The following is a 25,897-nucleotide window of genomic DNA, read 5'->3' as shown; positions in this document are numbered from 1 at the left end:
TTGATGGTGGCTGTGTGCCTTATAATCGATTCCGACTCATAGTGACCCTATGTAGGATTTCCAAGGCTGTAAATCTTTATGGGGACAAAGAGTCTCATCGTTCTCCCATGTAGCAACTGGTGGATTAGAAGTGCTGACCTGTGGTTAACAGCCCAACACATGTCCCACGATACCACTAGAGTTCCTTGAAGGTATAAAAGAGTCCTGGTATGGCACCATAGGATAAGCACTTGACCTCAAGGTCGGTTTGAACCTCAAGGTTGGTGGTTCAAACTCACCAACTGCTCCTCAGAAACCCTATCCAGGGTCGCTATGAGTTGGAACCAACAGCACTTTAACAATAACAATAAAGGAGCCTGAGCAAGCATCACGCCAGCTCTCCATCTATCAGCAGATGGGGCTGATGATTGCTCTGGACTTTGCTCAACAAGTGGATGAAAAAAACGGATTCAAGGAACCTCAGGTGTTTGAAAGCAGAGAAGCTTGGGTGTAGTGGGAAATTGAGAATGAGCCTGATAAAGATGTAATTCCACAGAGACTGGTGAGTCCCAGACCAAGAAGGAAATCAAACAGGAAATCAGAAGTCACAGTCTCTAGTATCTGGAACAAGCAGAAGGCAAAGTAGATTATCAGGCAAGCAGCAGTTTTCAAAGAATAAAATGGACAATGAGAATAAAATGGGGGAATGGAAGATTTCTCCCATATTTTTGTGGCATGTCCTCAAATTAATGATTATTTTCCTTATTACATGTATCCACAGCAAATGGAAAGAAAATAAATTGGGCCAAGGGAAATGATGCTGGTAACATTTGTACACTGTTTCCAGACCTAGTTGGTTGGTTGGCTATAACAACTCAGTTACCCTCAACATTGCTAAAAAGGAACGGACATATTTAGTAGTATTGGATGCTTATTATGTATTACCTTGTTTTCTGCAAAGAAGAGCAAACCTCTATCCACAGTTGTTTGAATTGTCTGTAGAAAGGTTGGGAAGGGAGCATTTGATTGAGTTGAAACTCGAGCATAACCTGTCCCTTCAAAATAATTTTTATCTGACTCTTCATTTCTCCTGTAAATATCAAATGCCACAAGTTAGAACTCAGTAGCCAAGTCCCATCACACAAGTGTGCTAATTAAATACAAGATGCTGGTCTCTGAAAAACCTGAAGTGGTAGGTAATATAGTTGTCATAGCTTTGTTAAAGAATATGAAACATTTTTAAAATGTCAAAATATTCAGCTATAACTCCTGGATGTGATCTCTTCCTATATTATAATCAAACCCTCACTTGAAAATTATAATATTCAAGAGTCCCTTTGGGAGATATGGCCTAACAGCTGAACATCTTGAAATGTAAGATATTATTAACTTGGAATGCAATTTTATTCTGAATAAGGAATACTCAGTCATTCTCATATTAGGATATTTCAAGTTGTCTTAACCGTAGGAACTGTCAGGAGATCAAGGCAGCAATTTTCAAACAGGTCCAGGCGGCAGAGAATCTAGAAGGTCATGGAGTACATTGTGGACCACTAGTTTTTAAAATTCTATAATGAAGAAATAATTCTGTGCCTAAATCAAGGACCATCTAACATTGACTATTTTGTGTTTGGAGACACTCAGAAATTTAAAAAAGGTTTCTTTAAAAGAAAAATGATAGCACTCTATCAATCAATTTCGTATTTTATACAAACTAAGGAAGTACTGCCTTGGTTAAGTTTCAGGGTGAACAACCAGTGTTGCATGCAAGCACAGTCCAAGAACTACTGGCCCACGATAACTAACCAGCAACATTAGCGCAGCGGTCCCTTTGCTGTTTGTGAAAGCACTGCCAAGTGACGCAAATCTCTAGAGTACTAGTTCCCAGGTTTTACTCACCTTCTGCAAGGCTCCACTTCGGTGGTGTTAAGATTGAAAGTTTTTTTGAAGTTGTATAAGCTCAGAACATTTTCATTGAGGTCATCTAACTCAATACAACCTTTGTAAGGAGGAAATTTTAGTCTTCTGGGAAGCTAAAAACAACAGCAACATCATCAATAAACATCAAAGGGCAATGACAAAGTTGACAAACAGTGAAACTATTACTTTCAGCAATCAGTATAGCATGAGGGCTAAGAAATGTGATTCCTGGAGTCAGATCCCCTAGCTGTATGACCTTGGGCAAGTTATTAAACTTCTCTGTCTGTAATTTGGGAATAATAATTTCCTCATCTGTAAAATGGGAATGATATTGATACTTATTTAAACTAATATTCTCTAGCTTAGTACAGTGCAGGGCACAGAGGAAGCTCTCAATAAGAATGCGCTTTATTTTATAGATGGGCAATGAAAAAGAGGAATCCTCAATGAGATGGATTAACACAGTGGCTACACAAATGAACTCAAACATAGGAACAATTGTGAGGATGGAAAAAAACCGGGTCGTGCTTTCTTCTGCTGTACACAAGGTCACTATGTATTGGAGCTGATTCAGTGGAAACTAACAACAATTATCATCATTGGATATCCTTTAAGGACATACAGCTAAATCCATTTTATGTATAATTAATCATTAAAATGGCAAGTGCAGTGGTTCTGTAGGATAAGCCCCAGACTGCGAACCACAAGCCCACCGGCTGCCCCATGGGAGAAAGATGAGGCTTTCTGCTCCCACAATATCTACCACTTCGGAAACTCTATACAGGGGTCACTCTGAGTCACACTTAGAAACTATAATCATTAAAACAGAGGCATTAATTCATTGTACCAACTAAGATTTAAATATTTTCACTCAGTGAAATAGCATTTACACTTACTCTAAAATCAGATGGGTAACCTCCAACATAAAACACAACATTATCAGGATCCAAGTTGAGAAGCGTGTTACTATTTCCACTCTCCATGTCATGGAACTGGAATGTTTCTGGTTTATTGGATGTGGCTTTTTTGGTATAATTAAGTCTTGCAAACTGATAAATTCTGTAAGATAAAATTATGGCATGAAGTTATACTAACCATTAATGAATACTGAAAGAAATTAAAACAAAATACTAATGAGGGGGTTCATTAACACATACAAATGAGAGAGCTTGGGCATGTGCGTCAGGTTAAGGAAGAGCAACACTAGTCAGATTTTACCTCTGAAATTTCACGCGGTCCATAACTGCCTCTTGATTCTCACTCTCGGTCAAGGTCTGGTCCACTTGGAGCTCAGCCTCGTGTTCCCCAAGGTTGTAGATACACGTGAGCTGACCATTGATGACTGCCATGCCAATGTAGTCCTTGGAGGCCTGGGGACATAACAGTCACCTCAGAGCATCTCATATACTGACTTCCCTTGATTTCCCATCCCAAGAGAATGCATTCCAAACAACACATTTTATGCGTCAGACCTTTGGACAGACAAACTAAATATGGTGCCATCTTTTATAGTTATACAGAACACTTCATTGAGAATGTCTGAGCCATCTTTACGAGGTGCCCTGATGGTGCAGTGATTAAGCACCTGGCTGCTAACCAAAAGGTTGGTAGTTCAAACCCACCAGCCAATTTGCAGGAGAAAGATATAGCAGTCTGCTTTTACAAAGATTGAAATCCTTGGACAGTTCTGTCCTACAGAGTAACTATGAGTTGGAATTGACCAAAAGGCAATACTTTTATTTATTTTGTTGAGACATTATTGCCTGTGTTATGGTGAACTCATTTATTTATTACCCCTTCACTCATTCTACAAACATTTGTCAACCACCTACCACAATCATGAAGCAGATATGGGCTTCGACGTCCAGTAGATTTTAGTTTGATAAGGAAGATAAGCCCCAACTATACTAGTACTATCAACACGACAATATAATGGCATTTCTATACAGAATACTACAGTGCTTACTATACCATAGTATTATTTTGGTACTATACAACATTCTCTTAGTACTTTGTGCATGACTGTTACAACCTATTGTTGTTGTTAAGTGCCATCGAGTCAGTTCAGACTCATAGCAATCCTGTAAAGGGTTTCCAAGGAGCAATAGGTGGGTTTGAACTGCCAACCTTCTGGTTTGCAGCCCAGTGTTGATCCTGCAGACCCAGCACCTTATATAGCCATGGTCAGCTACACATGTACCTTTCTTACCTCTTAGAATGTGCACAACTTAATGCAGATTTACCATAAAGCCAATGTGGTACATAATAGCACACAATATAAACGTGTGGAAGGTATAAAGTTAGTGCATATGTCATGACACCAGGCAAAAAGTCGTATCTTAAGAAAGCTAAAATTAAAGAACCAATGCTTGAAGCCCCAAAGGCAAATTAATAATGATGGGCATAGTAAGAATATTTAAATATAGCATTCACAAACAACAGTCAGCAATTTCCTAATCAGACAGAATTGTGAAAACGGTCTCAGACATTTCTTGTCCAGCCAATGTATCCTAACCTGATCAGTGATTAGCTCTTCACAAATAAAACTCAAAAAGGGTATTTTTTAAAAGCTAAAACCAACCATTCAAAACCAATAATAGTAGTGGTATCACAGATTTAGGATTCTAAAGAGACAGGGCAACAGCGTTTCGTCTGGATTGTTCATTTCCCTCACTTCTCATCTATAGAGACTCTGGGTGTTTGGAGGAAGATGGCGGCAGACCCTGTGGGACCCTGCTAGGGTGAGGAGAGGTGGTCACTAGCCCCAAGTGACTGAGCAATCACCACAGGAGGTGGAGTAAAGAGCCTGAGGTGCTGCTCTGACTTGGTGGGATTTCCAACTGGGCCAGTGGCAAGGACATGTTGTGCCGTCAGAGAGAGAGGAGGAAGGAGAAAGCAAGCTCCTGTCTCATAACACATATTTTGCTTTAAAAACAGGAAGCTTCCAAGAAATACTTACATCTTTATTCCCAAGGTACATCACAAACATGTTCTCAGTCCCCCCAGTTTCTAGTGATTCGGGTCTTTGGAGAAACAAGGAAAGAGACGTGTATCCTTTCAAATCTTCCAGGTCATTTGGCAGTCGGACTTCAACTCCAGACTTCCCATTGAACCTCATGGGAATGGCAACCTACAGATTAACAGAGGATGCTAAACATTTGGGTGAAGAAAGTGAATGCGCTTAGAGAAGTCATAGTGACTGTCTGATGCCTGTCTTACCTGTCTATACCTGCAGTCACTCTTTCCCATGTTGTTGTCATCAAGAGCAAGGGAAGTAACTCCTAAAGCAGTCATGATCTTCCTGTTTATTAGCCAGGGGTCTTTAGAAATTCATTTAATTCTCTGGGTTAATGATATTAACGCAATCTAGAAAGTTTATGTATAGATAAGCTAATATGTATTGAAAGTACTTCATAAGGTATTTGGCCTATAGTGTTGTTGTTGTTGTTGTTAAGTGCCGTCGAGTCGGTTCCGACCCATAGCGACCCTGTACAGGGTTTCCGAGGGTGTAAATCTTTACGGGAGTAGAAAGCCTCATCTTTCTCCCGCGGAACAGCTGGCAGTTTCGAACTGCTGACCTTAAGGTTCGCAGCCCGATTCGTAACCACTACGCTACCAGAGCCTATAGTAGACCTGTAAAAAGCAAACAATAAAAACCGAATCTACTGCCGTCAAATTGTTTCTAACTCATAGTAACCCCAGAGAATAGATTTCTGAGGCTGTAAATTTTTACTGAAGCAGACTGCCTCATTTTTCTCCCTTTGAATAACTGGTGGGTTTGAACTGCCAACTCGTGCCTAGCAGTACAATACTTAACCCACTGCACCACAAAGGAAGAGATGTAAGGTATCAAAAATATTTTTTCCACACTAAATTTCTTGTTGTTGTTAAGTGCTATTGAGTCGGTTCTGACTCACAGCAATCTAGTATAGGGTTTCCAAGGAGTGGCTGATGAACCACTGGTCTTGTGGTTCAAAACGACCTTCCAGTCCAGTGCTTTATCCTACAGAGCCATGTAACATTTTTTACTGCAAGCACTCTATCCTTAAAAAGGAGTGCAGCATCCAGTTTGTCTTCAATTATGCTTTGCTGAAGGACCATTTTCCCTCCCAATCCATCATGGACTAATACGTTTGTAAATTACAAATAAATAACTGAAAAATGAAGTTACTAGAAAAAGGAAAAATTAAAAGTGTGCAAAATACAGTCCACTAATGACATGTTGGATGTTGGGACAATTCAAATTATTACAAGTTTCTAAACACTGACTTTCAGCTTTCATAGTTCCCTTGTCACAGACCACTAACAAAAATTCTCTGACCAGCACTGGTCTGTGGACCAGGTTTTAAGCAAGTCTGCTCTAAATCACAGAAAAGAAACATTCTCCAACAATCTAAAGAATAACCCTTGTAAAACGACACTAACCAAGGCTACATTTTGTGTATCAAGAATTTAAATAGATATCAGGGGTCTTGATTTATGCCAAGGCGTTTGGGCAGGCCCTGCTGATGGCTGAGTCCCCTCACCTGCTTTACAGGCACATTTTATCTTTCTCTCTTCTACTTGCCCTCTGCCCGCCACAATACACAACCACATCTCTGAGACGCTTCCTGGCAAGCCCTTCTGGGTTTTGTCACCTGGCAAACTCCTATTCATTCATTTAATTTTTTTTAATTAGGAAGATATTTCAAGCATACAAAATAAGATTACAGGATATGCCTACCTAGCCACCCATCCTCCATCTTAAGAAATGAAACATCACTGACGTTTTGGAAAAGGAGCCCTGGTGCCGCAGTGAGTCAAGCAAATGGATGCTCTCAGAACTGCTACGAAGCAGGTCTTCTCTGTGCTCTCAGGCCACTATGAGTTGGAATTGAGTTGATGGTAGTGGGCTTGTGTTGGACATTGTGGAAGCCCCTTGCATATCCCACCTTGTCCCCATGTCCAGCTCTCCCTTCTCAGGGATCTGCACTATTCTGGAGTTGAAATCCCACGAAGGCCTTAATGTTTTTACTAAGTATGCATTTACCTATGGTGGGCTCTTGTTAGATGCCATCAAGTTGGCTCTGACTCATTGTGACCTTATATGTGGCAGAATGAAATGCTGTCTGCTTCCATACAGTCTTCATAATCATTGACATGTTTGAGTTCATTTGGCAGATGTTACGTAGTATTACCTTCTAACCTAGGGGGCTCAGCTTCTAGCACTATCTTGAACACTCGTCTGTTGTGACCCATAGAGTTTTCAATGCTAGCTTTTGGAAGTAGATTACCATGGCTTCCTTTCTATTCGGACTTCGTCTGGAACCTCTGCTGAAGCTTGTCCACCACGGCTGAGCCTGCTGGTGGTAGCCATACTAGTGGAATCATTTCTAGCACCAAGGAAGCAAACAAGTCACCACGTCACATACAATAAACAGACAGATGGGTGGTCTATTACTAGTAGCATTTTCCTGTCTTTTAAATCTGGATACACAAATGACAACAGTTTTCTATATTCTACTTGCTTTGCTCAGCATTGGTTTAGGTTTATCCATGTTGGCACATGTGGCTCCAGCTCATTCACTTTTACTGCTGTCTGGGTTTTTTTCTTTTTTTAATGAATGTATCATAATATTACTCAAGTGTTGATGGACCCTTGGCTTTTTTCCATTTTCTTTTTTGGTTGTTATAAACCATGTTGCAATGGGCATTCTTGTCCATGTCTCTCAGTCCTATTCATATGGAGTCTTCTGAGCCTCCTAGGGTAGATGTGGGTGTTTCTAAGACTCTCAGAACATGCTTCTGTCCAGCTTCTCAGCATGCCTGTCTGCTCCCCTAGCTGTCCTCTGCAGCAGCCAGTGAGCCGTGCACTCAGGGTCAGGACTTAATCCTCTCTGCACCCTCAGCACTGGAGAGTGCCAGGAAAACTTCAAACATCCTTGTTTCTTCTTTTAAATTTGATCGTTTTCTACTTACATGGACCTTACTGCTTGCCAGACACTGGTTTCACATTAGCTCATTTAACTCTAATAAGCTCTTGAGGTTGGTACTGTTATTTACTCAGCTCTATTGATGAAATTAGTGGTTATGAATTGGGCTGCAAACCTTAAGGTCAGCAGTTCAAAACTACCAGCTGTTACATAGGAGAAAGAGGAGGCTTTCTGCTCCCATAAAGATTTACAGCCTTGGAAACCCTGTGCAGGGTCACTATGAGTCGGAACCGACTCCATGGCACATAATAACAACAACAAACAAATTATAAGTCTGAACCACTGACCTTGTGGTTCAAACTGACCTTGTGGCCCAGTGCATTATCCTTCAGTGCACCAGGACTTCAACTTGTTGTAATGCATGTCATTTTCTTAATCATACCAAATTCTTCTGGGGTGAATTACTTAATGAACATAAAAGGACAAATGCTAGAAAACATATTACTTTTTATTTGTTATTTTAATAAAGTTTATATGTGTATTTGTGGTTGTTGTTAAGTGCCTTGGAGTCGGTTCCGACTCATAGCGACCCTGCACAGGGTTTCTGAGGCTGTAAATCTTTACGGGAGCAGAACGTCTCCTCTTTCTCCCGCGGAACCGCTGGTAGTTTCGAACTGCTGATCTTGCGGTTCACAGCCTGATTCGTACCCTAAAGGGCAGAAATGGTTTTCACTTGACCACTAACTAAAAAGAGTCCTGGTGTGGCTCTGTAGAATAAGCGCTGGACTGCTAACCGTAGGTTGATGGTTCAAATCCACCAGCTGCTCCTTGGAAACCCTATACAGTGTCACTATGGGTCAGAACCAACTTGATGGCAATTAACAACAACAACAACAATACTAACTAAAAGGTTTGAAGTTCAAATATACCCAGTGGTGTTGCAGAAAAATGATCTAGCAATTTGTTTCCCAAACACAGCCATTGAAAACTCTACGGAGCACAGTTCTAATCTGACGCACATGGGGTTGCTTTAAGTTGGAATTGATTTGATGGCAATGGGTTTTTTATGGGTATGAGTGTCATTGGTAGAAATTCAAGCCATATTCAACAGAGGATGATGTGGAATGAGGGATATCATTGTTGCTATTAGATGGATCTTGAATGGAAGCAGAGAATACCAGAAAGATGTTGATATATGTTTTCCTGATTATGCAAAGGAACATTACAAATTATGGATCACACTGTGAAGAAGAGCATTCCAAAACAGCTAATTGTGCTATGTGGAACCAGTACATGGACCAAGGGGATATGAATGGTTTCTAAAATCAGGAACATTGTATATCTGGGTTGTATCCTTTCACCATATTTGATCTACATGTTGATCAAATAATCTGAGAAGCTGAACTATGAAGAAGAATGCAGTTTCAAGATTGGAGGAAAACTCATGAGCAACCCGAGATATGCAGATGACACAACTTTACTTGATGAAAGTGAAGAGGACCTGAAGTACTTATGGATGATGCAGCGATCAGTATGAATTACAACTTTATATAAAGAAAACAAAAATCCTCACAACTGACCAATAAGCAACATCACAATCCATAGAGAAAAGATTAAAGTTGTTAAGGGTTTCATTTCATTTGGATCCACACTCAATGCCTATGGAATCAGCAGTTAGGAAATCAGGCAATGGATTATTGCATTGGGCGTATCTGCTGTGAAAGGCCTTTTGAAAGTATTAAAAATTTAAATGTCATTTAGAGAACTAAGGTGCACCTAACCCAAGTCATGGTATTTTCAGTCACCTCATATGCATAGGAAAGCTGGAAGACTGAAGAAGCATTAATGCCTTTGAATCATGGAACTGGCAAAGACTAATAAATATGCCATGGACTACCAGAAGAATGAACAAATCTGTCTTGAAAGAAGTAAAGCCAGAATATTCCTTAGGAAGGAGGATGGTAAGACTTTGTTATTAGGAAGGACTGGCCCCTGGAGAAGAACATCATTCTTGGTAGCAGAGGATCAGCAAAAAAGAGCAAGACCCTCAAGGAGATGGACTGACATAGTATCTGCAACAGGGGGCTCAGACAGAGAGCAATGATTATTGGGGCAGTGCACGGTTAGTCGTGCTTCATTGTTTTGTACATAGAGTCACTATGTGTTGAAACTGACTCAATGTCACCTAGCAACAACGACATGCAACATGGGCGTGAAGCAGGTAGTTTCTTCTGAACCCTGCCTTATGTTCTTTGTTTTCCTGCTAAAGGTTTTATTTGGGAAGCACATCTCTTTTCTAAAAGAAAGGGCAGATTCTGAGACTCTGAAGAAGTCCTACAGAGTCTTGACTCCAGAGTACAAAGGACCTGACGTGGCTTTCCAACCCTTTACTCTTCCAAACATCCCAGAAGATGTTGGATTGAAACCATTGAGAAATACAAGTTAGTTAGTTGACATCATTTTAAGCAAAACAAATTATAAGAGGAGTGTCAGGAATTCAAGCAAATGATGTCAGGTTAAAATTAGGAAGGATGACGAATCAGTGTTCCAATGATGGGGAATTGCTGAGTTCCATACATTGCCTGGGTTGGCAGGAACCATTCCTCCATTCTCAATAAAAGTAGATTCTCAACAAAGGTAGATTCTCAATAAAGGTAGACTCTACAACCTCTAAGTTACAATGAGAAAGCAGCTGTTGTGCAGTATCACAGCAGCATACTCTACTCACATATCCCTCATCTGAACTTGCAAGAGCAATTTATCAAGTGGGCCTGGAGCAAACTCCCTCTTCCTGCTTGTGAAAACTCAGTGGAAAGAAACTGCTCCAGGTCTCTGACATACCAGGAAAGTTAGGGGATTATTGTGATAGGCACCTTTGAGGGATGAGAGGAGGAAATCAGTTACCACATTTCAAGGAGCCAAAGAATTAAGCAAAGAAGGACAACTGACTCTTGAGTCAATAAATGCCTTCCTTGTTCAGTAAATGTGGTAACATCAAAGAACAAGCCTAGATGGTTGCCCATGCGGGGGCATACCCACCTTGTTTGCAGCATCTCTGGCCTGCTGAATTAGTTCTCGTATGCGGTCCACATTGTCAGAGATGTTTCCCAGTGGTAACAACTGTTGGTTGATACTTTCAATCTTGCTCAAAAGATCTGGTAGTTTGTTGGTTAATTTTGTTACTGTTGGTGAAGTTAGAAATCAGAAATTTAGAAATGAGTTTAAAAAGGTAAGATATAGATGCTCTTGGGAGCGCAGTGGCTCCATACGGTAAGCACTAGACTGTGAACCACAAGGTCCATGGTTCAAGCCGCCAGCCACTTTGCAGGAGAAAGATGAAGCTTTCTGCTCCCACGAATATTTAAAGCCTTGGAAACTCTACTACACAAGGTCGCTATAAATCAGAACTGACTCAATAGCACTTAACACAACAAAAATAGGTGTTCTTACTAACAGGAGCTAAGTGGTATATTTGAGTCCCACTATTTGGACAAAATGGACCAGAATCAGGTCCTATCTTTTCTAAATCTATCATGAATTTTATTCTGCAATCTAGGTAATAAACCTTAATCACTACTTGGGGGAAACACACACAAACCCCCCAATCTCTGTTTGCAATGCTTAATATCAATCATATTAATAATGTATATAATGTAATAAAATAATATTAATACCTCATGATTCAAGGACCTATTTTTTTGTTGTTGTTAATTGTCGTTGAGTCAGTTCTGACCCATAACGACTTTGTATAGGGTTTCCAAGGAGCAGCTGATGAGCTTGAACTGCAGACCTTGTGGTTCAAACTGACTTTGCAGTCCAGCACATTAACCTTCAATGCCACACCAGGAGTCCTCAAGGACCTTACTCCCACTCTATAAGGGGAACGAGTTCCTGGCTAGTACAAACTGTTAGCAAACTGTTAACGTGCTCGGCTGCAGGTTCAAGTCCACCCAGAGACACCTTGGAAGAAAGGTATGGCAATCTATGAACCATTGAAAACCCTGTGGAGCACAGTTATACTTGAACTCACATGGCACACCACAAGTCAGAACCAACTCGACAGCAACTGATTTATAAGGGGGGAAATCAACAACATCATCAGTTGATTAAAAAACTATATCTTATCTGGTATTAATTTAACTAATAGAACAACACGACTCTAGGGTTTATTATGCAATGCTAATTAGATGCTAGTCTTAATTTCTGTGATCAGACTTTACTAGGGAAGAATTAAGACACGCCCCAAACCCCTAACAATGGAGAATACATTCTCGTCCACGAACGGCTGATACCTGAGTTATCCGCATCAGTCAGAGCCTTGTTGAAGTCTTCACTCTGGGTGCTCCCATAGGTATCCTTAATTCTTTCCACATCAGTCTGAATGGGGCTGAGCCCATCCAGAACCTGACTTGTGATGTCATTGGCATTTTGGACCATGCTCTTGGCTTTATTGATCTTATCGTTGATGTCGTCTATTGCACACACAAAAAAGGAGATGTACACAGCTGAGATCTCCTACCCAAGGAGCCAAGTACAAGGGGCTAGGGGAACACTGACCTCTCTGTATCCCGCGAAGATCATCACGAACAGTAGTGATATTGGTCTCTATTTGCTCTTTCTGAGCAGTCACAATTTGCAGTGTTTCCTGTAGGTTGCTGAGGGCTGGACCAATTTCTAAAATAAAATTAAGCATGAAGACACAATTACTCTGTGGATTGTGATCCTCCATTCGTATCTGTGGTTTCTGAAATAGCCAGAGTCTGCACAGCATTGAGAAGACTTGCATCTTTGTGTTCACTCCTTAGATGCCCACTGCCGTGGGTCCAGACCCACATCTCCAGGGCCGGCACTTGGAGACCACGACAGCCATGTGCTATCAGGCTCCTTGGAAATACACACAAAGGAAGGAAGAGGGCAAATAAATTAGGGGAGGGCGTAGTTTCTACTCTACTAAGTTCAAAGACTGCTGAGTGAAGGAGAAAGATTTGTCTGTCTTTTCCCTGTGGAGTTCCACTACATAGTGTGCTATCTACTGCTTTCGTTGTTGTTGTTAAGTGCTGTCAGGTTGGTTCCAACTCATAGCAGACCCGTAGAGAGTTTCTGAGGAGCCCAAATAATGTAGTGGATGATGAGCAGGGCTGCTAACCACAAAGTCAGTATTCGAATCTACCAGTCGCTCTGCAGGAGAAAGAAAGGGCTTTCTAGACCTATAAAGATTTACAGCCTCAGAAACCCTACACAGGGTGTCTATGAGTTAGAAGTGACTTGATGCCACACGCCACCACCACTACCAAAGCCTCATCTTTCTCCCACTATTGGTGGATGCTATTCAGTAGATTCCGACTCATAGCGACGCAATGTAACAGAGCAAAACAGGCTCATGAGGCTTTCTAGGCTGTAATATTGACAGGGTCAGATTGTCAGAGCTGTTTCCTCCCGTGAAGTATAGCTGGTGAGTTCAAATAGCCAACCTTTTGGTTCACAGCCGAGTGCTTAACCATTGTGCCACTAGGGATGCTGCCCGGTATGAAGCCCATTGTTGTAGAGTCGATGATGATTCATTGTCACCCTATAGGACACAGGAAACCTGCCCCACAGTGTTTCAGAGACTTTAAATCTTTATGGGAAGAGATAGTCTCATGTTGTTCCCTTGGATCAGCTGGTGGGTTTGAACCACCAACCTTTCAGTTAGTAGATTAATGCTTAACCCATTGCACCACCAGTGCTCCTTGTCTGGCACTTGTAGAGCTTGATGTTAGTGCATATTTGTTGAATGAATGAATGCATGAACTAATGACTGAACAAATGAATGAACAATATGGAAAAATGCCTCTCCAGGCAGAGAACAACAGAGAGCCGTATCCAAGTAAGCACACAAGGTAAGCGTTGTTTGTTTCTGTTCATTTTCCAGACTGACATGAGTAAAGAAAGACATCTGAAGAAAGAAAAGGAGCTAGCAGGCATTCCTAGCTAATGATTAGTGCCCCCTTCTGGTCATGAGAAATGCAGCAGATGCTTTAAGTCCACACTGAGGACATGATTTAAATTAGGACTTAAATTAAAGTCAAATAGCAACAAGTATCCTAACGCAGTTTTGTTGTTGTTGTTAAGTGCCGTTGAGTTGGTTCCGACCCATAGCAACCCTGTATAGGGTTTCCAAGGAGCGGCTGGTGAACTTGATCAAACAACCTTGCAGTTCAAATGGCTTTGCATTCTGGCGCATTAACCCACAGCCCTGCACCAGCGGTGCGAATGGTTAACATGCTCGATTACGAACCAAAAGTTTGGAGGTTTGAGTCCACCCAGAGGCACGTTGGAAGAAAGGTCTGGCAATCCACTGAAAACTCTATGGAGCACAGTTCTACTCTGACACGCACGAGGCCACCGCAAGGCAGAGCTGACTCCATAGTAACTGGTGTATATAATATTATAACCCCACTGAAAACTCTACGGAGCACAGGTCTACTCTGACATGCACGAGGCCACCACAAGGAGGAGCCGACTCCGTAGCAACTGGTGTATATAGTATCATAACCTCACTAAGACAATGAGCCTCCCCTCTACACTCAGGTTGGTGAAGAGAGCAGATGCCATACTAGAACATCTGAATTCCTGAAATTGATATTTTTGTATCTTATTTTTCATGTATTTAATTTTACAAAATCCCAAACTGGAAATTTACTGGTAGAAATCATTTAATCATTGTAAGCAAACTAAAACACTGAGCCTCAGATGACTCAGTTGCCCACTTGGCCATGGATGACCATGGGAGAACAGAGATAGCAAAGATAACATTTTTTACAGCACAGGAATTTGGTGAGGTAGGGATAAGGGCTCAGTTATTTTTGAGGCAATTCAATTTTTTACAGTATATATACATGAGGATAAGTCAAAAAGTATTGCTAAAAAAATTATAGCAAACTTTATTAAACAAAAATATCAAAATGTGAAGCTGGTGTCTCTCGACATCTCCTCTATCTAGATCTATACAATTTGGAAGGCAGTGTTTCCATCTCTATAATCCTTCTCCAAAGAATGTTGTGCTCTTTGATTTATACCATGTCCAAATAGTAGGGGCCTCCTTAAGGGAGTCAAATCACGTTCCTTTGAAATGTTTTTTGAGTTTGGGGAACAAAAAGAAGTCTGAAAAGATAAGATCAGGGCTTCAGGGCAGATGGAGTAAGGGTTTTCAATGAAATGAGCAGGTGCAGGGCAGTGGTGGTGAAAGATTCCTTGGTGCCACTTTTTGGGCCTTTTTCTCATCAATGTAGCTTTCCATTTTCTCAAAACTTCTTCCTAAGAAGTCCCCAAGGCTGTCCTGTGACCTTTAAGGCAATCTGTCAAGATTACCCCTTTAAAGTCCCCCAAAACAGGCTCTGCAGCCTTCTTGAATGCTCAAACTTGCATTTAACTGGGCCAGCTGATCCCTTCAGAAGCCACTGCTTTGTTTTGAAGGCCACCGGACAAGGCAGTATGGAGAAAACTTGTCTGCAGAAATTCACTGATTTCCAAGACATACTTAAATACATTTTGTTTGGAATAAAGCTGTGTATGAGTCGGAACTGACTCAATGGCACTTAAGAACAACACAGATGTATGATGAACTGAAACCCTAGAGCAGTACTTGTCAACATACCTTTGTATATATTAAATAAAAGAAATGAAAAGTTTCCAAAGAAAAAATTTTTGTTGTTGTTAAGTGCCGTTGAGTCGGTTCCGACCCATAGCGACCCTGTACAGGGTTTCCGAGGGTATAAATCCTTACGGGAGTAGAAAGCCTCATCTTTCTCCCGCGGAGCGGCTGGTAGTTTCGAACCGCTGACCTTAAGGTTCGCAGCCCGATTCGTAACCACTACGCCATGCTTCACAGTGATCACAATTTTTGGTACTTTCAGTTACTAAGATTTGGGGGCTCAGAAAATTTTGTGGTTACTCTAATAATCTGAAACGAATTATCTTTGTCTTCAATAAGCAAACAGCACTGCACGTATCCCTATGCTGTGTGGGTTGGTTCCCAATGTCATGGTCATAGATGGATGAAATTAAAATAGACCCAAGGACAAGTGAAAACAAACCTATCACCCTCAAGATTTCTTTATGTATATAAGACTCAGCTAAATTAGTATATGTTGAGTGGGGAATATTTAGACTACTAAGTAAAAACGTCAAATCCATTAAAGATAGAGTTAAAATTATCCATCTACCTTGACAATGGATTTGCTCCTAGGGCTGTCCCTCATCATCTCCCAGGATACTGTCAAGCCTTTGATTCCCCTGCCCGCCCTCCAGTGCCCATCCCATACCTTGCTTCAGCTTCGTCTTCGTTATCTTGGCTTCGTTTAACAGTTTTTCACTATCAGAACTCAGGGTTTTGGCTTTTCCTGGAAGAGCTTCCTTTATCACTGTCTGAAAGCAGAGCATTTATCAGGCTTAAACATATAGAATATCTTAGGAAACACGGCGTAGGATTTCTCGTCCTACTCTAAAGGTTAGTAAGAGACGGAGCTCTCGGCAGACAGATTTGGCTTGGAGAGGCGGTCTCACCTATGGTGACTAAAAAACAACCACAAATCAACCACTGCCATTGAGTTGATTCTGATTCATAGTGACTCTTTATAGGATTTCCAAGACTGAAAACCTTTATGGGGGCACACAGGCTCATCTATCACCCACACCATTGACCTTTGGGTTAGCAGCCCAATGCTTATTTCATAGTCACTAGGGCTCCTTTCCTTTGGTGACTAATGCTGACAAATTGTGTGACACCCTGTTGAAATATTTTCATTTTTCAGTATTTCCTTATTTATGGTCACTAGTTTCTCACCCCTGGCCAGAACCATCTTCACACCAGAAAAGCAGTCACCAATTCATCCTCCTTAATCTTCCAAGAATATCAGCCTCTCGACTTTTTGATAGGGAATGTTTTTGTGCTTTATATTCAGATATGTTGTTGTTAAGTACTGTCGAGTTGGTTCCAACTCATAGTGGTCCTGTAAAGGGTTTCCAGGGCTGTGGGTCTGAACCATCAATCTTACGGTTCTCAGTTCAGTGCTTATCCTACAGAGCGACGGTGCTCCCATATTTAGATACAGGAATAGTATAAAGTGCATATAAGATCCCAACTCACGCCACAGACATATCTAGGCACAAGACCAAATGGGAGCAAATATTTATCAAATTGTTTACAAAAATCTTTCTTTTTTGTAAATATTAATACTTAGACACGGTATAAGGCTCCCTGGTAGTACAGTGGGTTACTCATTGTGCTACCAACCATAAGATCAGCAGTTTGAAAAAGAAAGATGGGGCTTTCTTCTCCCATAAAGATTGATAGCCTGGGGAACTCTATTCAGGGACACTATGAGTTGGAACTGACTGAACAGCATGCAAAAGCAGCAGCAATAGATACAGTATAACAGTATACCTGGTAGAAACAGAATATAACTTTTATTTTGGTTTAATTGATAATTGCTTTAAATTGCTAATCAGTGTTAGCTCTATCTGATTTCACAAAAGAGTTTTTAAACTGTGGCTCAAATAGTTAAAAGCTCAACTATTATCCCAAAAGTTAGCAGTTCAAACCGATGAGTACGTGCCTCAGAAAACAGACCTGGTGACCTGCTTCCCAAAAGTCACAGCCTTGAAAATCCCATGGAACAGTCCTACTCTGACCACACATGGGGTCACCATGAGTTGAAATGGACTCAATGGCAACCAACAACAACATATATTAAACCATCAAGTAAATACAGAATCACCCATATCTATAGCAAGTTCCGTTTGACTCCACATAGCAAATGCTGATTTAAAAAACAGTGCAATTTTTATTCCTCAGCACACAGTGAGAGGGCATAAGAAAGAGTACCACCTTCTAGGAGCGCAGGTGCCCACCTGGAGAGCAGAGTCGGATGCGCTCATGGCCTTGTTGGCTGCATCCTCAGCCGCTTTGATGGCGTTGATGATATTCTCATAGGCGGTAGCAGCATCCACGGCACAGCGCACTAGCTCATCCCCACTGGTGTTTCTCTTGATCCTGGAAGATGGTATGGTTTAAGGTCTCCAGCAGTCTTCACCTGCCTGTCTCTTTTGGTCCATCAAGACCAGAGATGGTAGACTTAGCAGCTCTGTCTGCCCTAATAGACACACTGGGATTGAGCTGTCTTGCTACTTGATTCTGACCTGTGCCCTGGTTTCTAAGCCTTACTCCCCCATCCCTCCAACCTGCTGTGGAAACCCAGTGAGCAAATGAGAGGGGTTCACACTTGGCTCAAGCCAATGCCACACACAATAGCACATCTGTCGTGTTATCTACTCACTCTTCCAGCTGTCTCGCCAGCTCCTGTAAAGACTGTACGTGCTTCTCTGCCTCCACCACCAGCGATTCTTTGTTGGCAGATTTGGAAAGTTCTGCCACTTTGTCACTCAGTTCTTGTCTTACTCCATTTAAAGTGGTAGCTAATTTTCCATAGTCCTATTTTTTCCAAATAAACCAAGACAGTATAAATTTCAGCAAGCCTACATATGCCATTTTCTTGAACTCTGTCACAGAACGCATCTTTTCAGGAGACAGCAAAGAGAAACTATGTTTTTTAAGCCCGTTTATCAAATCAAATCATCCTCAGTTGTTTCTGATAGTGAAAATATTCCCTCAAGTCTTAGAGGCAGTTTGAATGTTTTCTTGATGGCAGTTAGCCCCTTTGGTTAAGTTTTGTAGAAACCCACTATTATCTTTAAAGTAAAGTTGCTCTCAACAAAAGCATTTTTTTTTTTTCTGATTTAGAAATAACTATTTAAAATGTTTTCAAAATACCCATTGAGTTAACTAAGAAATTTTATAAACCTTTTAATAATCCTAAGTGTTCTCTGTTAGTGAAGATACTCCTCATATTTTAAAACAGCATGGCAATTTTTGTTATCAGAAAAGCAGAAATTTGCTTACTGCAAACAAATTAGGGAAGAGAACTGCCCATAAAGAAAGTAGCTTATTCACACCCCGCCCCCTCGGTTAGCATGTTGGTATCTTTCCTCCCACTTCTGAGACATATAAAAAAGTAGGGCAGTTCACCTCATAGTTTCCTTGTGACAGAACTTAAATGTTTTGAGAATTTCTCAAGAACAAGTGTCTCGCCTACCGTCTGGCTTTTCTCCATGAGTTGCAGCATGACATTGGTTTGCAGCAAGGAAGCATCTGCAGTGGTGAGATACTTGGTGAAATCGCTTTGTAGGGAACTGATGTCTTTAACTTGCCTCTGGAGAGAATACAAACAAGATGAACTTGAGCTGCATGATATATTATCGGGAGACAGACAGACACATTTACTGACAAATAGCATGTACGTCATTTCAGAGTTAGAGTGGCTTTTTGAATGAGTTTGTCCAGACAGCTACAAAGTGATGGCAGTCTGTTGTCCTTGCTGTGAAGGAGTGACACACAGTTTTCTTAAATGTTATGTCAACAAAACAACTGTCATTATTGTTGGAGAACGATTCTACACTAGCCAGTGAATACATGTTCTAGCTCTTGTTTGTGGAACAGAAGGAGGAAGTTTAACCAGTGAAATGAGCACTAACCCTCAGCACACTCTAATGAGGATCTGGAGGTAACTTCATTGAGAGAGGACACCGGATCTGAGTCAAAATGCTAGGTTAGAAGGCTTTTGAAGGCCTGGAGATGTACTTCCAAAAATCGGCCAAGGAAAATTCTAAGGATCACAATGGTCTGATCTACAACTGATCATGAGCCTGGCACAGGACGCGCCCAGCATGCACTAGAGACTGACTCAGCACAAGTTAACACAACAACAACCAGGAGTACCAGCAGGGACCCTGCCAATGCAAGTTTAGTCAGACTAAAGTTGTTAGCATCCCTTACTCTTATCACTAATGAAAGCCTGTGGACTCCAACTATGAACTCACCTTGATGGCTTCCAAAGCCCTCTCATTGTCTTGGTTAAGACCAGTGGCCTGCTTTGCCTGGGCAGTTGCTTCTTGTAGCGCCCCCTGGAGATCACTGAGTTTGGCTTCATATTCATTTAAAGAATCCCGGATACTCCTAACCAGTCCACTGTCCTCCACCTGGTGGTTTTCCAGCCAGCTCCTGATTCGAGTCAGCACTGCAATACACCATTTAATGCTTTCCACTTGAGAGATGAGTACATTAAAGCTAATTTATAGACTGCAGAGGAAGAATTGAGTTTCTACTTTTATCCATTTACTTGAACTTGTGAAGGAATGGGAAAGAAAACAAATGTTTGTACCGTACCAGTATGTGTGTTGTAAAACTGCCTCACTGAATACTCAAAAATAACCCCAGGAATGGTCAACCTTATGTGTCACAGAAGGAAATGGAGGCCCTGAAAAATTAGGTGATCTCCCCAAGGTTATAGGACAGATCAGGCTTGGAACTTAAATAAGGTCTGACGAAACATAAAACAATAACACTCTTCTTCCACTATTAATTCTCTCCTTAAATTAAAAACCAACCCTGATGTTCAATTTAAATAATAAAAATACTCAAAACTGGTCCTATCTGTGCACTAATGATTGACACACCATTTAACTAGAGAATAAACATCAGCATTTGAAAAGAAAAAAATAGATACCAAACTCATATTTCTCATAGTTTTAAGTTAATGAGGCAGTGTTACCTTGTCAAAACTGTTCAATAGTGGCAGTTAATTTCTAGTGTACCCAGTTGTTGTTTTTTCAATAGTAGTGTTAATACCAATTTTTTTATTTAACAATCTAATGGTTACAAAATGCTATAATGAGAAAGTTGGGAAGAATACAAGAAAGTTAAAAGAACAAAGATGCAGTCTCAAAGGAAAGTAAAGTATCAACACCTAACTTAGGAGAAGACTCGTGTGTGTGTGTGTGTCTGTGTAGTGTGTAGTGTGTGTGTGTGTGTGACAGTAAGATTCTATATTCTACAACCTTTTGGTGAATTGGATAAAAGACTCTTGGTCTCCTGTGGACCTCTCCATTTCCCCCAGATCACAATATCCTACTGCGATACACATTAGCAATACAGATGGAAAGGAGGAAGCCTTCCATCTGCACCTGGGGGGAGTTTTCATTGCATATTACACAAGTATTTCAATATATTTAGAACAAAATAGATGCAAGATTCTGGAAAATCCTTACAGAGTTGAGCCTCCGTCTTTTCCATTTCAGCTTCTCTCAGCTGCTTTCCAAAGTTGCGGCTCCGCATTTCCCTCATCATGCGTTCTGCTTCAGCCAACTGGCTGGAAAAATCTCCTGAAGGCAGGTTGTTTTCCCCTCCACCTGTCCCAGATATCTGCTTTACAAGAACTGGAAAACATTGAATCTTTTATTAAACTGGGATTTCTGGGCTCCAGACATAAAAGAGAGAGGCTTTTTATAGAAGGTTCATACTAGATTTTTAGTATCAATACAGGACCTTTCTCATAATGTTGAACTATTAAAAAGAAATTGTTCAGTGAACAAGGGCAAAGTAATGAAAAGTATTAAGTTGGGCTGAGCAGCTCTTCTTACTGTGAACATTCCTGATGATGTTTTTAATTTTTGTGTCCAGCTCTTTTGCGCTTTGTATTGTCCGGTCAACATTGTTATATAATGTTTGTGCTTTTCTGGAATTGATTTGAGCCTGTGTAAAAAATATAAAATGATCAGCAACAAATTAAGTTTATAGGGAAAAATATTAAACGATATGAAAATTTAAAAATTAACAAGGTAATTAACCTTTAGCAATTTACCTTTTCTTGCAGAGTGTCAAATTCACGATTCAAATCACTCAGTTCCTTTTCCAGGCCATCCATTTTCGATCCGTGATTTGAAATGGCAGAACGGTAGTTCAGCAATTGATTCTGAAAATAAAATATAAAGTTGATCTCACTTCAGAGTGGAAATTACAAGTCCCACTAATACTGTAAAACCTGATGATGAGATGAGAAGATTCATTTAGCAAGACCAATGATGGTGTGACAGAAGAAAATGTCTGAATGAAGAATTTACTTTCCAATATAAATTGTGATACGGTTTGAAAATTAAGCTGCATACTTTTTAAAAAGTAAAGACAGAAGAGATATTTTACTGACTTAACCTTGTAGAAATGAGAATACTACTTTCCTGATGCATTGATTTCTAGATTCTATACTACTTCAGACATGTTATCAGGATGGACCAATCCCTGGAGAAGAACGTCACATTTGGTAAAGAGGAGGGCCAGCAAAAAAGAAGACACCCAATGAGAAGGGTTGACATGGCGGCGGCAGCAATGGGCCCAAACGTAACAATTGTGAGGATGGTGCAAGACTGGGAAGAGTTTCATTCTGTTGTGCATAGGGTCACTATGAGTTGGAACTGACTCAACAGCACCTCATGACAACTAACAAAATAATCAATTCTGTTTTGTTAAAAACCAACAACAACCTATATTTAATCTGATGATTCTGAAAGCAGTGAGTATGGCTCCTTTATTGAAGGGATTTCAAGAATTTTAGAGCTGGAGGGGAACTCAGAGTTCACTTAATTGAACACCTGCATCTATGAATGAGAACACAGAAGGTCAAAGAAGTTGGGAAACTTGTCTATGGTCATATATTGACTCGTGATTGATTCAGGGTCAGAATCCAGGTGGCTCTGTCCAAATGCCTCATGACTTTTAGATGATGATACTGTTGTACATAAGATCTACAGTAATGATTGTTTTCAATAGATTGGAAAAACTTATTAGCACCTTGAACATTTTTACAAAGAAAGCAACCCTATTACCTAGTTCCACATTTGAGAGCTGATACTGAATAAAAGAACATAGGCTTTAGAGCTATAAAGATGAATGTCCAAACCTTTGGTACACTACTTACTAGCTGAGCCTTACTGAGCCTTATCTCCTTTATCAGTAAACTGGGGATTACAGTATTAAACTGCAGTCAATTCTGATGATTAATGAGCTGTGTGTGTGTGTGTGTGTGTGTGTGTGTGTGTGTGTGTGTGTGGTGGTGGGGGGCGGGGCGAGCTAAACACTGTCAAGTGGGTTCCAACCCTGTATGAGTTTCTGAGACTATAAATCTCTGTGGGTGCAGAAAGCTTCAGCTTCTTCCTGCAGTACAGCTGGTGGGCTCGAACTACTGACCTTGTGGTTTGTAGTCTAGTACTTACCTTACAGTCACTACACTCCCATTAATGAGCCATTATATTATAAACATCAGGTATACATGAACATTTAAAAATGCTAGTTATCACAGGGTGTTAAAAATAAACCCTAACCCCTGTGCCTTGTGAATGTGGTCTTGTCTGGAAAGCAATTTCTTTTTTTGAAGACGTTACGGTGGCCCCTAATCCTAAGGCCTTCTGAGCAGTGTTTTATAGGAGACCATGGTGGCTCCATATGATAAACACTGGACTGCAAACCACAAGGACCGCAGTTCAAGCCAGTCAGCCGCTCCGCAGGGAGAAAGATGAGAGTTTCTGCTCTTGAGATGATTTAAAGCCTCAGAAACCTTATACAGTGTCACTGTGAGTTAGAACCAAGTCAACAGAATTTAACAACAACAGCAAGAAATGCTTTGTAAAAGGGAGAACAGAGAAGGAAACAGGGAGACGCTGGAGAGGATCTCTCTACAAGCTAGGGGAACACCAAGAAATACCTGGAGCTACAGAGGCTGGAACCCACAGAGAGCGAGTGAGCACTGCCCTGCTGGTGTTCTGAATTCAGACATCTAGCCCCAGAACTGTGACAAGATAATTTTTGTTCTTGAAAGTTGAAAAAAAAAGTTCTTTTTTCATACTTATTCCTACTAAATTTTCACTGTGTGTGTGTGTGATATAATGAGAAGACACTTGTATTTGAATTTTACTGTGGGAAAACTGAGGCTCATCATTATGTGGAATGTGAGTAGAACACCTGGATTATAGGAACAGTGGCCAAAGCATGGTCTTTAGAACTAGATGTGGTTTGAATTCTTCTAAAACTGCCATACACTGACTGTAAGATTTTGGATAAAGTATCTAGCTTCTCCGTGTCTTATAAATGAAAATAACTCTATTTTCCTGATAGGGATACTGTGAGGTTTAAATACAGCACTTCACATTGGCACATAGTACAGGTAAAAAGAAAAAAGTTTCTTTTCCTTCTCTGAAGAAGTGCAGGGCTTAAATGATGAAGTTAAAGGGGCTGAAGTGACTTCTCCATCTCTTAAAAGATAGAGATTTTTACCCCCCCTCCCTCTCTCTCCTGCAAAACCATGGACTAAAAGTACCCTGATGGGCTGGCAGAGTCATTTTTGATAGAATCTTTTTTTTTTTTTTTTGCTACGTCTTCTTAGTTATGTTCTGGTGTGGCGCTGTGGGTTAATGCGCCAGACTGCAAAGCCGTTTGAACAGCAAGGTCAGTGGTTCAAGCTCACTAGCTGCTCCTCGAAAACCCTATACAGGGTCACTATGGGTTGGAACTGACTCAATGGCACTTAACAACAACTTAGTTACAGCCACTGATGGGTTTAGAATCGTTTTTATCGCAAAGCACCTATTAAATTTTCTTCAAAACCTCTTTCACTGTGTCTCATCTAAGATTTATCTTGTCTATTGAAATCTCTTACTTTAATGTAATGAGTATATTTTAAAAATTATCCTTCATTTTTAATTGGATATTTTCATATTTATCCCTTTGGTTTGATTTCTGATGGGCTGATGTTTTGTTGTTGTTGGTGGTGGTCAAAGTGAAGATATCTTTTGACTGCTGCTTCTGCTGGTTACCTTCTTGCTACTATTTCTCTATTACAATGTTTGCAGGCTCATTCTGAGTCAGAGGTTTTCTTCTCTCTGTGTGCCCACCACCAACTATCACCCCAAGTCCCACAATTCAGGACCAGGGCTCACATTGATAGTCAGGACTTGCATACTCTGGTGATGCTAAGATATCATACATTCAGGCAGTGGCTACTTTGCCTGGCTTTTCTAAGTTTTCATATAAATGTTGCCCAATAGTGAGCAGTAATTGGTTTCAGAGTTGGCCTTTCAGACTCCATTCACGGTGGAGGAGCCTCTGTTTCCCTCAGGGAGCCTAATTCTGGCCACGGGGCAGGGGGTGGGGTGGAGGGGGGTGGAACTTGGATCCCTATTACCTCTCAGGATACCCTCCTGGTCACCTTTTTGTTCAGTGCACATGGGATATTCAACAAGATGGACCATGTACTGGGCTATAAAACAAACCACAACCCATTTAAAAGAACTGAAATCATACAAAGTATGTTTTCTGACCACAGTGGAGTTTTATATCAGAAATCAGTAGCAGAAAGATACTTGGGAATCCCCAGTGTGGATTAAACAACACACTTTTTAAATAACTTATGGGTCAAAAATATGTTTCAAGGAAAATGAGAAAATATTGTAAATTGAATGAAAATGAAAATAGAATATTTAAAAATGTGTTCAGAGGCAACTCTATTGCACTAATGCTTATATTAAAAAACAGTAGAGGTTTTTTGAATCAATAAAATAAGTTTTTGTCTTAAGAAACTAGAAAACAAAGAGCAGATTAAAGCCAAAGTAAGCACAATGGAGAAAAATTTAGGGTAAGAACAGAAACCAGTGAAATTGAAAACAAAAAAACAATGGGGAAAAATCACTGAAACCAAAAGTTCTTTAAGATAACTAAAGTTGGTAAACCTGTAGCTAGAATTATCAAGTAAAAAAGAGATGAAATAAAATGATCAGTATCAGGAATTAAACAAGAGGGCACCACTACAAATCCTACAGATATTTAAAAGATATTAAGAGAATATTATGGAGAAATTCATCAATACATGTGATCATTTAGATGAAATGAGTAGATAAATTATTTGAAAGACACAAACTACAAAGCATCATTCAAGAAAAAAAAACAAACAAAAGAAAAACAGCAAATCAAATCTTTCCATACATATTTTTAAAGAATGGAATTTGTAGTTTTAAGAAGCCACACAAAACCCTTCAAACAAAGAAAGTCCTATGTCCAGATGATTTCACTGGAAAAGCCTATCAAATATTTAAGGAAAAATTAATACCAATTCTATACAAACATGTTTTTGAGAGTCTCCTGTATGGAAAATAATAAGCTCTGGTAG

At 40.4% G+C, this 25,897-nt stretch overlaps 1 protein-coding gene across 1 annotated transcript in view; it reads right to left on the bottom strand.

Annotated features, from left to right (window-relative positions):
- The window catches only part of LAMA3 (laminin, alpha 3), a 368,228-nt gene that overhangs the window by 39,969 nt on the left and 302,362 nt on the right, over nt 1-25,897 (bottom strand). The window contains exons 45-60 of the mRNA XM_006835121.1: nt 21,548-21,658; nt 21,327-21,438; nt 20,955-21,122; nt 19,728-19,924; nt 18,944-19,060; nt 18,128-18,282; nt 17,703-17,844; nt 16,115-16,217; nt 12,369-12,485; nt 12,104-12,283; nt 10,851-10,993; nt 4,859-5,029; nt 3,118-3,269; nt 2,796-2,958; nt 1,879-2,012; nt 925-1,069 (exon numbers count right to left, since the gene is read on the bottom strand). Coding sequence (XP_006835184.1) covers nt 925-1,069; nt 1,879-2,012; nt 2,796-2,958; nt 3,118-3,269; nt 4,859-5,029; nt 10,851-10,993; nt 12,104-12,283; nt 12,369-12,485; nt 16,115-16,217; nt 17,703-17,844; nt 18,128-18,282; nt 18,944-19,060; nt 19,728-19,924; nt 20,955-21,122; nt 21,327-21,438; nt 21,548-21,658 — 2,310 coding nt within the window. The remainder of the gene's footprint in view (nt 1-924; nt 1,070-1,878; nt 2,013-2,795; nt 2,959-3,117; nt 3,270-4,858; nt 5,030-10,850; nt 10,994-12,103; nt 12,284-12,368; nt 12,486-16,114; nt 16,218-17,702; nt 17,845-18,127; nt 18,283-18,943; nt 19,061-19,727; nt 19,925-20,954; nt 21,123-21,326; nt 21,439-21,547; nt 21,659-25,897) is intronic.

Source organism: Chrysochloris asiatica, unplaced genomic scaffold (assembly GCF_000296735.1).
Source record: "Chrysochloris asiatica unplaced genomic scaffold, ChrAsi1.0 scaffold00015, whole genome shotgun sequence".
Classification (NCBI taxonomy): domain Eukaryota; kingdom Metazoa; phylum Chordata; class Mammalia; order Afrosoricida; family Chrysochloridae; genus Chrysochloris; species Chrysochloris asiatica.
Note: the sequence above shows the minus strand (reverse complement) of the source record. Positions and strands in the feature narration are given on the sequence as shown.